The 16,885-nt window shown below is 39.5% G+C and overlaps 1 protein-coding gene across 1 annotated transcript; it reads right to left on the reverse strand.

Annotated features, from left to right (window-relative positions):
- Positions 1-965: 965 nt before the first annotated feature.
- Positions 966-15,939, reverse strand: PERP (p53 apoptosis effector related to PMP22). The gene is made up of 3 exons (XM_049788032.1): positions 15,702-15,939; positions 5,966-6,106; positions 966-1,563 (listed from the first exon to the last, which is right to left on the reverse strand). Exons 1-3 carry the CDS (start codon positions 15,913-15,915, stop codon positions 1,337-1,339), a joined length of 582 nt encoding a protein of 193 aa, XP_049643989.1. The 5' UTR covers positions 15,916-15,939; the 3' UTR covers positions 966-1,336.
- Positions 15,940-16,885: the final 946 nt, after the last annotated feature.

Genomic DNA, 16,885 nt, shown 5'->3' on the forward strand with positions numbered 1-16,885 from the left:
AGGGAGGGGGACTGGATTCTTAGGGAAAGTGAGTGAGTGGGAACTCTGGTTATGGTTATAATGTTAGAATTATGTCTGTGATGAACCATTATTAATAAATAATTAATTTAAACAAAATCATTTTTTAAAAACAAAGAAAAACTTCCTTCTCTAGATTTCACAACAAACTCCAAAAACTCCAAACAAGAAACAAAATTAGAACACCTGGTTTATTGGGAAAGATTCATAATGAAAACTTGAACACTTATTTCAGCTTACAAAATAGTAATTTGATATATAAAATGAATTGGTTTTCATTATGAAGGTACAAATGATAAAAAATAATAGTAATAGTTAATATGACATATATTTGCATGTTTTAACATCGATATTTTAAATCTGTTTACCAAAGGATATCGGGTTTTGAATTCCATTTAAGTTTTTTCTTACAGTTAAAACTTACCAGAAGCTGTGTCTACATGTTCAGAGCCCAGTCAAACCAGAAATAAAAATTTAAATCATTTCTACCTATAAGACTGTTTGCATATTACCTTTTGACAGGTATAGCCCTCCAATGCTTTGCTAAAATAAAAAACTATCTTATCTATCAATCCAGATAAATTAGAGTCAGTCCATCTTTTAACCTGGTTTACTCTGGTCCTGAGAATATATATCCAAAACAGTTATCATTTATTAAAGCAACCCTATAAACCACTTAGAAGAGAAAAGTTCATCTAAACATGCCCTATATAAAAGGAGTCTGAGCTACTGCAATAGGCTTAAGCCACGAAAAAAAAATACATTCCTATAAAACATATCAAAGAGTCAACTTGTTCAAAACACTAATCAGAAAGTCTCACACATGATATGTTTTAGGAATTTTTGCTTTTCTAAATAGCAAAGGGCTTAAAAACTTTTTTTTTTTGCCTTTCTTTTAGAATACAAAAATAGTCAGTAATCATTTTGAATCAAATCTTAGGTCTGTCTTTCTTAGCCCTTAACAACCCAGACTATACCATCTAGGGAAAAAATATTTGACCAGATACATAAATCTTGAAAACCTAATTTTTACCTTATTCTTATTCCTTTACCAAGGCAGTACAAATGCTATAGAAACATAGGAAATATTGTCAAATTACGTTTAGTTGAGTCTCAATAAACTCTACAAAACATAAAAAGCTGAACATGAGACTTAATACGATTAAAATATATTTCCAAGATTATTCCAGCATTTATCTAATATATAAACACTGCCCTCTCCCTCCCCAAGCAATTTAAAGTATTCTAGAAAAGACAGGTTTTTTTCTGGCATCCTTCTTGGCAGCAGGAAAAGGCTTCATTCAGCTCCTTCTTCAACTTAAGCAGGTGGGTAGAAGTACCTGGGCTTGGCATTGCCCAGAAGGTCATCTTCATAATTGGGGAGGCAACAGAAGAAGAAGGCACAGCCAATCAGGATAACGGTGGCTGCCCACCCAAAACCATAGGCCCAGTTATAGATGTAAGTGACAGCAGGATTGGCATGAAGGTTGAAGGTCTGTGTGTACTTCACAGGGTAGATTATAAGGGAGATGATTTGGAAGACAGCTAAAGAGGAGGAAAAAAATCCCAATTATGAATTCAGGCATACATAAATACATGTATTTATAGCAAGAGCATATTACCTCTCCACAAAACTTTTTGCTTTTAATTAAATCTTAAATTCAAAATGGTAATGAAAGGGACTAGGGTAAATCTACTTAATCATAAGATAAAAGTATGGTGATGGTGGGAATGTTGCACTGGTGAAGGGGGGTGATCTGTTTATGACTGAAACCCAATTACAATCATGCTTGTAATCATGGTGCTTAAATAAAGATTTTATATATTAAAAAATAAAATATTGTACTTCAACAAAAATTTATTTATTAAAAAATATAAAAGTATAATAATATGGGCCCGGAGAGATAGCACAGCGGCGTTTGCCTTGCAAGCAGCCGATTCAGGACCTGAGATGGTTGGTTCGAATCCCGGTGTCCCATATGGTCCCTCGTGCCTGCCAGGAGCTATTTCTGAGCAGACAGCCAGGAGTAACCCCTGAGCACCACCGGGTGTGGCCCAAAAACCAAAAAAAAAAAAAAAAAAAAAAAGCATAATAATATACAATATGTTATATACCACATAATATATGTACAAATAGAATAATAATATATAGAATGTGTAATAAATTTAAATATATTAAAACAAAAAAAGTATTATTGAATATTATGGATATGGAATGGAACTAAAAATAGAATTATGGTTATTTAAGGAAAAGTAAAGGAAGATGTGAAGAAATAAACAGATATCAATACCTCTATACTCTGATAAGAATCCTATTAATGAAGTCATTGGTAATTATTGTATTATTTTATTATTTTTATTATTTTAAACCACTTTAAAAATAATATTATTAAATGTACTATTGTATTTTCAACAGAACAGTCATACTTATATAAATCCATATTGAATATACATATTAATATAGGTGTCATGCTATGTTCTGAATTTTAAAACTTAATATGGACTTTGTCATGTCAAAGTTTATGAAAGGAATTTAAGTTTTTTACATTAAAAAACACTCTCTGGGGGCTGGAGAGATAGCATGGAGGTAAAGCATTTGTCTTTCATGGAGAAGGATGGTGGTTCGAATCCCAGCATCCCATATGGTCCCCTGTGCCTGCCAGGACCAATTTCTGAGCGTAGAGCCAGGAGTAACTCCTGAGCACTGCTGAGTGTGACCCCAAAACCAAAAACCAAACAAACAAAAATAATTGCTGGGGGCCGGAGAGATAGCAGGGAGGTAAGGCGTTTGCCTTGCATACAGAAGGATGGTGGTTCGAATCCCAGCATCCCATATGGTCCCCCAAATCTGCCGAGAGCGATTTCGGAGTGTAGAGCCAGGAGTAACCCCTGAGCACTGCTGAGTGTGATCCAAAAATCAAAGAAAAAAAAAATCTCTGAGGGGCTGGAGTGATAGTGCAGCAGTAGGGCATTTGCCTTGCATGTAGCTGACCCAGGATGAACCTGGGTTCTATTCCTGCCATCCCATATGGTCCCCCAAGGCCAGGAGCAATTTCTGAGTGCATAGCCAGAAGTAATGCCTGAGCATCACTGGATGTGACCTAAGAACTAAAAAACAAACAAACAAACAAACAAAAAAACCTCTCCGAACTGGAGTGATAGTACAGTGGTAGGGCCTTTGCCTTGTATAGAACTGGCTCGGAATGGACAAGGGCTCAATCCCCGGTATCCCATATGGTATCCCGAGCCAGGAGCCATTTCTGAGTGCAGAGCCAGGAGCAATCCTGGGTGCCAAAGGGTGTGGCCCAAAAAAGCAAACAAACAAACAAAAAATAACTCTTCATGAAAAGAAACCAACTGGTTATGCTTCCAGGAAATAATGTATTTTCCTCACTATCATTTTTTTTTTGTTTGTTTTTGGGCCACACCCGGCGGTGCTCAGGGGTTACTCCTGGCTGTCTGCTCAGAAATAGCTCCTGGCAGGCACGGGGGACCATGTGGGACACCGGGATTTGAACCAACCACCTTTGGTCCTGGATCGGCTGCTTGCAAGGCAAACGCCGCTGTGCTATCTCTCCGGGCCCTCATCTTATTTTTCTACTATCTTCACAAGTTAGAGTAAAGTCATTTTCTTTTTCTTTTTTATAACTAGGAAAATATAGATATTTCTACATCTTAATTTTTATTTCTCCTCTTACAATCTATGAAGGGGAATTTTAGTACAATCTAAATCCTTGTTTCTTGTATAATTAGAACAAACTCTTAAAGTTCAGTTTGTCATTTACTGAATAATATTGTGTAAGACACAAAAGTAATCCTCTACCTTATTCTCTAATTTCCCAGAAATAAACATCAAATATGGTGGTTCAGAAATATTCACCACTTTGAGTTCCACATAGATAGATTCCTTTTTACTAGTTTGGACCAATTCTGAAAAATCTGTATCATAGATTTACAATTATATGTAAACATGTACCATAGATGTGCATAGAATTTACAATAACTATATTTATGAACTATCTTTAAAGATATATCTCCTTCAAAATTATTCCCATTAAAATTGCATTTAAATTTTTTATTTTTCTATAAACATTTTCCATTCTACTTCTCAAAGTCTATAGAGAAATTAACCTGAAACTATAAATTGAAGATTTAGGGTTATAACTGAAACAATAACTAGGCTATGTATCTGTGGATACTCAAATTAGAAATAATTTTACTTATAATTTATGTCTCATGTCCTGATTCTTTCATGTTCTAGAATATACCAAATCGTGTCTCTTTTTTTATGATTGAACAAAATCCCACTGTAGGTATCTGGCACAATTTATTCATTTTCTGTTTATGAGCACTTGTATTGTCACGAATATTTATTTAAATCTCTCCTTTAAATTATTTTTGTTTTATGACCCAATGTAGATTGCTGGCTATGACATTTACTGGGATATCTCACAAAAACTAATGTCTCCATTAGCTTTCTTTTTCTTTGTTTCTTCATTAGCTGTGTTTTCTGTCCTACTGTATAAAACTTGATAAAGGAAGCAATAGAAAATGTGTTTCTTTGATAAGATCTTATAAATTAAACTATGTTATATCATGTTAAGAATTGTAGGTGAGATTCAAAAGGCTCTGCATATATGATTCTAAGTCACTTCTGGTTTTAAATATGCACATGGCACACTTTGAAATAAAAGAAACATGGGAGGAAACTACTTGTAATCAAAGGAAATTTTACATGTTCAGTGGAAGGCTGGGCCTGCACTGGTTGGTTCCCTGAAGCCTGTTTCTTCCTCTCTGCTGGGGTCTCTTCCCTCTTATTGACCTTACACTCAATTCTGCAAAGCTCCTTTCTAAGTCCAGACAGCACAACTGGTCTTCACTTTGGTCACAATGAATTATAGAGCCCCCCCAACTTCCAATGCTACTGGTCTGCTTTCAAAATCATGCATTCACTCGAATGGGTATCCCCAAATCAGCCTCAGACCATAGCTTAAATTTGGTAACTTGAGGAATGATCTGTGAACTCAGTTTGACCTCATTGGCCCTTCTCTTTCTTTTCCTCAGCAAAACCCGGTTGGTAGATAAATCTAGTTCTGTGTCTAAGACACAGACTTACTTCACTGACTTCCCTAGTGCCAAGTATCTGCCAAATAATTCTAGTACTTTTGTTTGTTTTTGTTTTTGTTGGGTTTTGGGTCACACTCAGTGACACTCCGGGGTTACTCCTGGCTAGGCACTCAGAAATTGCCCTTGGCTTGGGGGCCATATGGAACTCCTGGGGACCAAACCACAGTTCTTCCTAGGCTAGCGTGTGCAAGGCCTTACTGCTTGCACCACTATTCTGGCCCAATAATTTAAGTACTTCTTGATCCTAGATGCCTTCTTCTTCTATTTCACTAATTTTTCACTAGATACCCTTCCAGAATTTTTCTAACACTTCTTTAGCAATGCATTGAAACATTTCCTGATCTGGAACCTCTGGGAACTTCCTCTTCACTCTGAAGAAATTCTTCCATGACCCACTACATCTAAAAACCATAAAACTACTTGTGTAAGCAAAATGTTTCCAAGGTATCCCAGCCTCCCTTGCACTCCCAGGATGCCTGATTGAGCTATAAGGGATCATAATGGGTAACACATTTGGGACTAATGTAGCACTGAGCCCTCAGTTTGGGGGTTGCTCTGGACATGGGGTCATCACAGACAGAGAGCAGCATGCAGAGTGACATTTCCCTCTGGGAGAATCTGGGAGAACCCAGATTCCTTCCTAAGACCTCAAATGATAGTGGACTCAGAAATAAAAGCACATCCCAGCAATTACTGCCATTAAGGACATATTTCTGAGAACTGGAACTGTGATTATCAGGGATCTTCTTGGTGAATGGGTGTTACTTGGCTGAAATCCACTAGAGAAAGTGAAGAAAGAATTGCTGACATGTAGTCTTACCAGCGAGAGCCAGGAGACCTCCAATCACTCTCAGAAACACAAGCATTTGGGGTCCACACAGGGCAAAGAAGGAGAGGATGAAGCAGATGACCAGGATAATAAAGCCGCAGAAGAGCGTGGCAGCCGCTGCCCTTCCCCATGCTGCAAGAAAAAAAGAAACAGTCATTAGGGAGACTTGGAGACCAAAGAGCTAAAACCATGGGTAGGGAACTTGCTTTGCATGTAGCTGACCCTGGTTGATTCCTAGTACCCGAGCCTGTCCAAATCTAGCACATGATTTTTTTTTTTCAGATTTGATTAACATACCATAAAATGTACCCTTTCAAATAAAACCAGTTAGGGGTCTCTACTTACTGTATCCACGAAGCCGGAGAGACACATAATTTATAATTCCCAAACTGTCATCATCCAAACAGAAACTCCTTCATCTACTTTTCTTTCCATTTAACAGGGCTTGCTATGGACCTTACATGCACAAGAAATCCCATGCTCCCTGGCCTCTGGACACTGAGGTCTGTCTTCTTTCACATATCACTCTTTCAAGCTTCAGTGATGCTACAGTGTGAACGGATACCTCATTCCTCCTTCAGGCCTAAAACTATTTTGTGTGTGGATAGCACACCTTGTCTCCCCTGTTTTTCCTTCATTCATTCTTGAAGACCAGCATTCTGAAATGAAAGTCACATGAACTCTTTCCCCCCACCCCAAATGAGCCTTTTTCACACCTCCCACTTATAGGTCAAAGTTAAACTAAGAGTGGAGATCAGAAACTTTAAAGTCCCTTGTACCTCGCTTTTCCACTGCCTCTGCCACCAGCTAGCCACACTAGTGAGTCTTCCTGTGACCCAGACTTGGCAAGACTTAATTTGGGAGTACTAGGAGTATGAGAGCTCTTCCTTAAATCAGGTAGCTCTGAATTCTCCAGCTCTCAGGGATCCAAACGCTGTCTAGGGAAGCCTTTGACCTTCTGCAATCCCTCCAGTTTTCACTGAATTTACTAGGATGCTCTGCCTTCCCTTTAATAGCTGTGCCTTAGTTCCTCTGTGCTTTAATCATCCATTCCAATTTCAAAAATCTTCATTTCCTTCTCAAAGTTCTCTACCTGCTTCTAGATTTTCTTTGAAATTCATAAACAATCAGGGCATCTAGGATCTCAAGAAATCACATTTTAACCAAGGTAACAGACATTCTACCTTTGGATTTTTTTTCTATTTAGAGCTTCTCTTTTGTTGTGGTTCTCTGTCAGAGCCATGAAAACCTTAGGTACAAGGAAATATAAAATATTTCACATTAAAATAGTTATAAGAGCAAGCACGAGGATAAGACACTTGTCTTGCATGAGGCCAATTCCTATTTGATCCCTGACACTGGTATTGTCCCTTGAGTACCTTGACATACTGGGTATGTCCCCTAAAATAAGTAAATAAATAATAAATAGTGAGGAGAGAGAAAACCAAAATGTTTCATTTCTAAGACTCTTTTCTGACTTTTGTCTTGACCTTAGGTAACATTTCAAAAACTTCAGAACATGTTTTTAGGAAGAATATGAGGGAATCAGACCATCTTGATATCTCAATCTAACTCATTGATCATTGAATCAGAACCATCAAAAGTGATGATGATCCAAAGTATAGATACAGAAACCAAGATGTGGCCAACTAGGAGATCACCAGCCTTGGACGGGTGAGGCCCCGGTTTGATTTCTAACACACACACTCATGGTCCATAGAGCCCCACCAGGAATGACACTCTTGCCAAAAATTGCCCCTGAGCACAGCAGGGGCTAGAAAACAAGAAAAATAAAAGGTGCTGGCACCTTCCTCCAGACCCACAAATATGAATTTGAAAGGTTGTTCTCATAAATATGAATTTTACTGGTATTTCTTTTATCCACATTAAAGTTGAAGAGCTCAGAAACATCCTGGATCTCCTTTAAAGAACAGTTGCAGCACTGTCAAGACAAGAATAACACTTCCAGTGTGTGACCCAGTGTCAACGCTAAGCCTCATCATTATCGTTTTTACAGCTCCTGCCAGTCATTACGGTCAATTAAATACAAACATTCCATTCACTTAAATCCAACCATTAAATTCAAATCAGCAGAAACTCAGTTTCCTCTAAAGCTGAGTTCACAAATATGAAACTGTACAATGAACAACAAGTTGTTTACACAAGTGCACAGAGGTGTACATGATTTTAAACACGTGTTTTAAAAGCTTTCCCTAGGCTGTGTTGAGTTAATTTATTTCATGCCCTGAATGTTTAAAATGCTGAGTCTCTAGAAAAGTAAAGTGGAGAATTCATAGACGTTGTGTCTTGAGCAAGGGGACCTTGGAAGTAGAACATGTCAAACCTGCTCTTATAGTAGAGAAACGCCTACCTTGAATAATATCACTCATACGGGCAAAATCCCAGGGCCATTTTAAAGCTTTTGATTAAAGGATGACAGGTTAGGTGATCCGCCTGCTCATGTCAATGACTATTTCATTGTAAAGTGATGACAGAAACCTTATGAGTTCAGGCTGGTTGTTCTAGCCCAAAATTTGGCCCCAAAGGAACAATCCAAAACAAGTTGAAAAGCTCGGTGCCCTAAATACTGGTATCTTTAATCACACTTTGTTACTCAGAATGAGCCTCCTATTTACAAGTGTGCACACGAGCTTTTTTAAGAGTTTGTTTTAATTGTTTATTCTGTCATGGTCTAAGTGACACCATATTTACCAGTATTAATTAATATCAAATTGGAAGGCTTGTTCTCAAACCACTTATCCTAATATAATAAATGTTGTAATGGGAAGATAGTACAATTTCATTCTCCACTGTCATTTGTGATTATATTTTGATGCCTTTTCTAATCAGGAGTTTGTGTGCAGAAAGAGCAGAGAGAATTTTTCCATAGATTATCATTCTCTGACCTTACAACAAAAACAGACCATACTCCAATCAAACAGATGATTTCTCAGTAGGAATGATATTTTGTGTGTCTTTAGAAGACAATCTAGTTGGCACTATACATATAATTTCTATTATGTTCTAAATTTATTTTCTACATACCACTTTACTATTAAAGAACATAGTAGTAGGTATTTTTTTTAAATCTACTTTTAAATAGAATCATTAAAAAGCTATTTAGAGGAAGTATGACTTAGCAAATTTTGCAATCCCAAGCAGAGTCAACATTAAATCAACAACATGCAAACCAGTCAGGGGTCACTACTGAAAACTGCAATACTTTTCCACCTTCTGTATATGAATACATTCTTTTTTATTTCTAGTTATGAGATCTGAGAGCTTAAAATTAAGAAAAACAGTGAGCAAAAGGCCAGCCCAGAAAAGTCAGCTGATAAAGAGTAAGAGTAAAAATAAATATATCATATTTTTCAACCATAAGACGCACTTTCCCCTCCCACAAAAGTGAGTCTTATGGAAGGAATGCTGCCTGGACTTGAAGCCTGAGTGCAGGGGAGGAGAGCATCTAAAAAGCTATATGCATCTTATGGATAGGTGCATCTTATAAAGTGAAAAATATGGTATCCTTTGATTGTCAAGTTCAGAATTTATAAATCAAGCAGAGGTTTGTAAAAAGAATAAGAACAATGACAACAACAACAACAACAAACTTTTAAGACAAGGAAAGCTATGCTAATATTTTAAAAAGTATCTCTGGTAGAATATTTTTGAAAAAATATGTGTTCAAAGTCAGTATTTTTTAAGTGATTGTTGTATTCCTCAGTAGTTTTAACATAGACACTAAACAAGTACTGACCATAACAGTCTTTAGTTAGCTAATCTAAAGTGTTCTCCTTGCAAAGACCACTCTACCACCCAGCTGGAGTTATCTGCTTCTTTAAAATTCAAGCAATGACCTAATTATCTTATAAGCCTGCAAAAAATTCCAGGCCACGGCAACTTGAAGAATCCGTACATAACTCCACCCCAAAAGCCTGATTCAGAGATCTTCCCCCTCTGGAGAAGCTCACAATGTCCCTTGAACATGTTTATCTCTTTCCTTCCTCATAACCTAGAAGTAAAACTGTATGACATCACTATTCATCTTCTTCTTAAAATTATTTTCTTCAAGGGCAAGTGATGGACCTGAAAAAAACTGAAAGAAAGAAAGAAAGAAAGAAAGAAAGAAAGAAAGAAAGAAAGAAAGAAAGAAAGAAAGAAAGAAAGAAAGAAGAAAGAAAGAAAGAAAGAAAGAAAGAAAGAAAGAAAGAAAGAAAGAAAGAAAGAAAAAAAGAAAGAAAGAAAGAAAGAAAGAAAGAAAGAAAGAAAGAAAGAAAGAAAGAAAGAAAGAAAGAAAGAAAGAAAGAAAGAAAGAAAGAAAGAAAGAAAGAAAGAAAGAAAGAAAGAAAGAAAGTGATTTTCCTGTCCTACAAATAGCTTTTAATTCCTCACTTGAGCTAGAGTTCGCAGGCTCCTAGAGAAACTGGGTGGCAGGAATTATTTCCCATGCTAGGCAGAACAAGTGTGGCTCAAATGCAGCATGACAGTTGTTCTATGGACCTGTTAAGACAGACGATCTGTTCCATGCAGGTACTCAAAACAGAATTTCACCAGTCCTCAACTTCCCCAGTACTTCCCCAGCTGACCGAGTTGGATAGAAAGGAAAGCAGTAAAACAGGTGCTTCAGGAGGCTGCATCTCTCTTCTCCCTGTTTCAAAAAGTCACTTACAACACCCAAGCTCTCTTGAGCCCTTCTGATCTTTTTATTGAGTCTGAGTGGAAACCAGCATACAAAGGAAGATGTGAAGGCAGAAATCACACCTTGTATTGAGACAAAATAGCTAGTAGTGAACTAAGAATTTTCAAATCTTTGAAGATCCAACAGGTAGAAAAGGATGCAAATAAGAAGTTAACAAGAAACAAGTAACTATTCATATAAGAGAAGTACTTTGAAACCAACAGCATCATCAGGGGCACTGAATTAAGGTTCTGTACAAGAGAAGAATTCTTGATTAGTCATGGGTGTTAGAGCTTAAGTGAAAACTGAAATAAGGGCATTCTTATTCTCTCCTAGATCTAATAGTCTAGGAATCTGTGCCTGTTCATGTGTGGGGAAACAAGTTAGGTCACTTAAAAAAAGGAGGGGTAAGTTAGGTCACTTAAAAGAGATTGAGACTTTGTGTTACTATTGCTAAGTATAGCAAATGGAGTCAGCTGGACTAGATTATTGGGTTTTACCTTTCTGATTTTATAAATATATACAGGTATATTTAAATTATCAACAGCAATGCAGCTCAGTGGTATAACACATGAGTCCACATATGAGGCCTTGAGTTCAATCCCTAGCACTAACACATCCCAACCCCTAAGAGAAACAAATAAATTAAGGCGGCCACTCCTCAATATCAAATCAATTAAGAGTGATCAACTTTTTATTTTGCAATATAGAGATATGAACATAATTTAAAGTGGATTAAAGACCTTAAGATTAGACCCAAATCCTGGGGCCAGAGAGGTGGCACTAGAGGTAAGGTGCCTGCCTTACAAGTGCTAGCCAAGGAAGGACAGTGGTTCGATCCCCCGGCGTCCCATATGGTCCCCCCCAAGCCAGGGGTAATTTCTGAGTGCTTAGCCAGGAGTAACCCCTGAGCATCAAATGGGTGTGGCCCGAAAAAAAAAAGATTAGACCCAAATCCATAAAGTTCATTGAGGAAAACATAGGCAAAACATTCTGAGACTTACAACCTCAAAGAAGTCTTTGGTGATAGGATGCCAATGGCAAAGACTATAGAATAAAGTCTGAATAAATGGAACTACACCAAACTCAGAAGTTTTTGTATGGCAAAAGAATATGGACTAAAACCAAAAAACAGCTGACTAAATTGGAGAAAATTTTTGCACCCAACACATTGGGTTTGATGTGTTTGAGATCCAGATATACTCACAATGATTAACTCCACAAAACTTAAATACCCCATTAAAAAGTGGGGAGAGGAAAAGAATAGACACTTTTTCTCTGAGGAAGACCAACATATGGCCAACAGACACATGGCAAGTGCTTATCATCACTTATCATTAGGGAAACCCAAATCAAGACAAGATATCATCTTACACAAGTGAGAATGGCACATATTAAAAGTACTGGCAACAATCTGTGTTGTCAGGATGTGGCGAGAAAGGAATTATTATTCATTGCTGGTAGGAATGTTGCCTGGTCCAACCCCTATAGAAAACAGTATGGAGGGTTCTCAGTAAACTCAAAATTGAGTTCCATATGTCCCAGCAATCTCACTTTTGGGTACCTATCCCCAGGAAAGAAAACCATTCATCCAAAAGGATGTATTCATGGCACTATTAATTGCAGCACAGAACAGCTAAGACTTGAAATCAACTTAGATGTCCAACAACAAATGAGTGGACCATGAAGATGTGGTGTATATGTAAAATGGAATACTACAGAACAATAAGAAATAATACAACCATGCAATCTGCAGCAACATGGATGAAACTGGAAGATATTATGTTAAATGAAGTAAGTCAGAAGAAGAGGGATAAATTACAGAATGATATCAATTATATGTGGTATTTAGAATAACTGCACAAAGAAACACAATCATCTAAATGATAGTTGTCTTGAACACCATTGGCCCCAGAGTATAGCAAGGAGAAGGAAAGAAACTGAGTGGAGGAGGAGAAATCAAATATGAAGGATGGAGGTCAGGTGCCAAGTGGTCTAAGGTACATTGGTGGAGATAAAAAAAAAAAAAAGACAGAACGAAATATTCAAGGCAAAGTCAACAACAATGGAATCAAGAGACTCAAACTTTAGCAATCTAAACTTTTTTTTGTTTTTGTTTTTTTGTTTTTGGGCCACACCCAGCAGTGCTCAGGTGTTACTCCTGGCTGTCTGCTCAGAAATAGCTCCTGGCAGGCACGGGGGACCATATGGGACACCGGGATTCGAACCAACCACCTTTGGTCCTGGATCGGCTGCTTGCCGCTGTGCTATCTCTCCGGGCCCAGCAATCTAAACTTAAATAGGCCTGTTATATTGGCAGGTTGGTGGGTAGGGAGCGTGAAATGGGATGCCCTTGGGGAATATTGGTAGAGGGGAATCCACTGGTGGTTGGATTGGCCCTGATTCATTGTCTAAAACTTAACTATGAAGGATTTTGTAAATCACAATGGCTTTAATAAAATAAAATCCAAGTAAGCAATAAAGATGCCTCACTTAGAGTCCACAAACCTATCTCCTTCCTCCTCCACCCCTACAAGTTGGAGCTTGTTGGGATTTAAAATTCAAAATGAGATTTTGAAATAAAAATTTGAAATAAAAAATGGGAAAGATTACTGAGAAGGAAATATGCTTGAATTTGCATTCAAATTAAATTTTGTATTTTATTATTACATGATATTGCAATGTGTTGTGCTCAAGAGATCATTCCGAATAGTGCTCAGGGACCATACGCAGTGCTGGGTACTAGAATTGGGTTTGGCTGCATGAAAGGCAAGTGCCTTAACCACGGGTATCCCCCTGGCTCCAAAAATTTTACTTTTAAAAATGTCTTTTTGTTTTATAAACAGTTACATTGGGGGATTATTTATTTTGTTACATAGCAAGGTTTTTTTTAACAGTTATAAATAATAAATTCCCCCACTTGGAGATTCAACTTGAATGAAACCCAACAACTGAATTGTTTGTTACACAAAATTTGTATCTGTATTTAAGTAGGAGTGTGCAAAAGATTCTTTTTACATTTTAGGTAAAGTACAATCTCTTGTAAAGAACTGAAAATCTCAGTTCCTTGAGCACTCTGGATGCAGTCTTAAACTTGAACTCTGAGGCCGGAGAGATAGCTTGGAGGTAAGGCGTTTGCCTTTCATGCAGCAGGATGGTGGTTCAAATCCAGGCATCCCATATGGTCCCCTGTGCCTGCCCAGGGCGATTTCTGAGCATAGAAATCCCTGAGCACTGCCCAGTGAGACCCCCCCCCCCAAAAAAAAAAGAACTCTTTTGATCTGTAAGTTTTAAAAATGACCCTGTGAAAACAAGCATGCTCCTCCCTTCCATATCCAGAGCACTATCAGTCTGAACTTGTAAGAGCCACACCCTGAGAAGCTGAGCTCACCCACAAGAAGAGCTGCATTGTGCTTGTTTCCCAGGGGAAGGGGGAGCCAGCCAGAGCCTGGCAGGTCAGAGCATGTCCCAGGGAGAGCGCAGTGTTACTGCCGGTGCTGGCAACTTCTCCCTCCTGCACGCAAGGGAACACTCATACTTTCTATGTAAGAAGTAGTTGAGTGGCTTTGTCTGAAGCTCTGCAGAGGCAGGGTCTATTTAAATACATTTAATAAGTACATTAAATACATTTAAATAAGTCTATTTGAAAACATATCTGTTTAAGCCGACTTGCTAAGTGGGAGGCATTTTAACTAGAAGCTTTTATTTCAAAGAAATGACATCCCTTGAAAACACAAAAGTGAAAAGCTTTGGAATAAAACTATATTTGAAGCGCAAGAGAACACATCCTTCAAAGGTGACAGAAATTCTGTGCAACCTGCACATTTTATATTACCTCCTTTGGTGGGGAAAGGTCTGGATGGGACCATCCAAACAATTCCCCAACAGAAAATAAAAAGCATCAGGACCCCTAAAACAGGTCCCCCAGAGCATCCAGAATCAAGGGAGCCTAGGGTCACTTGTATGGAAAAATTAAGTCAGGCATGCAGGCAGGGCCTGGCAAAAGGCAGGAAGCCCTTCTATGGTGGCTTCCTGGGTAAGTTCAGTGGTATTTGGCATTCACAGATGCAGTCTTCTTAGCCTTCAACACTTCCATGCCCTCCAACCAATTCACTAATCACAACAGACACCACCACCAAAGAGGTGGGTAAATTCACAAATCACACACTGAGGTTTTCTCTAGCCCCCCAAAAAATAATATTCTAGCTGCAATGTATTAATTTGTCAAGGCCGCTTCATTTCATTGATGTAGAACTGCTTGGATTTTTATATCTATTATAATTTATATTTTATATAATTACATATATGATCATTTCTATTTTAATATTTGCTTGTTTTTTAGTTTGAAATAAGATGAAACAAAATCGCTTTCTGAGTGTACTAAAGGCAAAAGATAGTCCCCTAAAACAAAGACTGGCCAACATTAGCTTGATATGTAACCTGCTTCAGTTTTGAAACCCTAATCGCTAAAAACTTGGATTAAAGGGGCCTTTTTAATGGAAGACTTGCTTTCACTTAATTCACGGTAAAGAAATACAGTGCAAGTTAGAAAAGGGACAGGTAGATTTTCAGAAGTTTTAATCGCACGAAGAGCCAGAGTAAGAGGAAGTGGGACTGGGAGACATTCGTCTAGGCTTCCTAGACAACAAACTTTGTTCTAATCAGGGCTGTAACCCCTTATCAGTGACAGATCACCTTTGCACAGAATCGATCAACTCTCTAAACAGACCAAAAGAGCTAGGACTGGGGCCTTGTCTTCCCGTTGGGAGCCTGGTTTAGGCTTCTCCAAGTTTTCAGGCCTGATCCACAAAGTTTGGAGCCCGGTTCAGGCTTCTGCAAGGGGCCTTTTTGCATTTCTTCTCAGGCAAAGTCTAGGTAGATTTCTTTTCCATGAATCTAAAGTCCAACTCGATCTCACAAGATCTAAGCGACCTCCTTCGCAGGGCCCATTCCCTGTGTCCTGGAACTGGGAGAAGCGGCTTCTTTCCTAGCAAAGGACCGGCCGGCCGGGGAGTGGGGCTCCCCGGGGCCCTTGGGGCGGCCACTCACCGTAGTCCATGAGGCTCTCGCACCCGTCCTCGCGGGAGCCGCTGCCGCCGCCCTCGCTGAAGCATCGCCACCAGAGCGAGGACGTCTGGACGTGGGTGCTCGACTCGAGCCAGCCGCGCCCGGTCAGCGCCACGATGTCGAAGGCGATGGCGCTGAGCAGGAGCAGGGGCAGGATCCACCTGCAGCGCTCGCAGGCCAGGCCGCAGCGCAGCATCTCGGGGCCGGCGGGGAGCGCGAGGACCGGCGGGCGGGCGGGCGGGCGCAGAGAGAGTGGTTCCCGGGAGCGGGCAGCGGCACAAAAGGGCAGCGCCGAGGGAGGGCAGGGAGGACGCGTTCGGCCGGGCGCGGGTCCCCTCCTAGTTGCCAGTGACTCACCGGAGCCGCCCCGACCTGCCCGGCCGGGCTGGGGTGCGCGCCGGGAGAGGCGGGGCCGGCTCAGGTTGCTGGGGTGTGTCGGGGAGAGTTCTTTACCCCCAACCCCGAGCCAGCACTCGCTCACCCCCACTGCTTGCAGGGGCTTGCTGGGGCCGGGGACCCCCTTGGGCCTCCTCACCCCCGCGCGCGAGGGCTCCTTTGCTCCCCCTTGGAGCTCTTTCTTCTCCCGGCACCCAGGTCTTGGCTCGCTTAATGACTCAGTTTACACTGCTTAATCCGAGCCACGCCAAGAAAAGCCTTGACACCCCACCCGGCTCCGTCGACGGTCTGATTTGCAGCTAGAGGCCCCCACATTTCTAGCAAACTGAGATGCAGATTGGACTGTGGGTCTCTTAAGGAAAGAGGACGCAAAGCAGGAGGAGAACCCTGGTTCTTCCTCCAGGTCACTCAATGGAGAGGCCTTCTTCCTTCCTCCTAGGTTCCACCTTTGCACTTTGAAAGGTGCCTGAATCTCTGCTCTTCTGTTTACAGACCAGGTTTTATTGCTTTCTGGGCCTTGGAAACGTCCAGACTTAACCCACTATATATATATATATATAGTCTCCCGTACATACATATACATATATATAGTACCGCTTAACATGCCTTTTCTCCTCTCCTCTTCCCTTTTAATCTTTTCTCTTTTCTTTTTCTTTCTTTTTTGTTTATATGTTTGTATGTATTTGTTTATTTATATATTTATATATTATATATATTTATAAATTTATATATTATTTATAAAATATATTTGTATGTATGCATTTGTGTGC

This window comes from Suncus etruscus, chromosome 15 (genome assembly GCF_024139225.1).
Source record: "Suncus etruscus isolate mSunEtr1 chromosome 15, mSunEtr1.pri.cur, whole genome shotgun sequence".
NCBI lineage: Eukaryota > Metazoa > Chordata > Mammalia > Eulipotyphla > Soricidae > Suncus > Suncus etruscus.

Excerpts from the sequence above, each read along its gene's own strand:
- PERP (XM_049788032.1), bottom strand. The coding sequence starts at position 15,915 with ATGCTGCGCTGCGGCCTGGCCTGCGAGCGCTGCAGGTGGATCCTGCCC. Across the intron at positions 6,107-15,701 it reads CGAGAGCCTCATGGACTACG|CATGGGGAAGGGCAGCGGCT; the intron begins GTGAGTGGCCGC and ends TTTTTCTTGCAG. Across the intron at positions 1,564-5,965 it reads AGGTCTCCTGGCTCTCGCTG|CTGTCTTCCAAATCATCTCC; the intron begins GTAAGACTACAT and ends CCTCCTCTTTAG.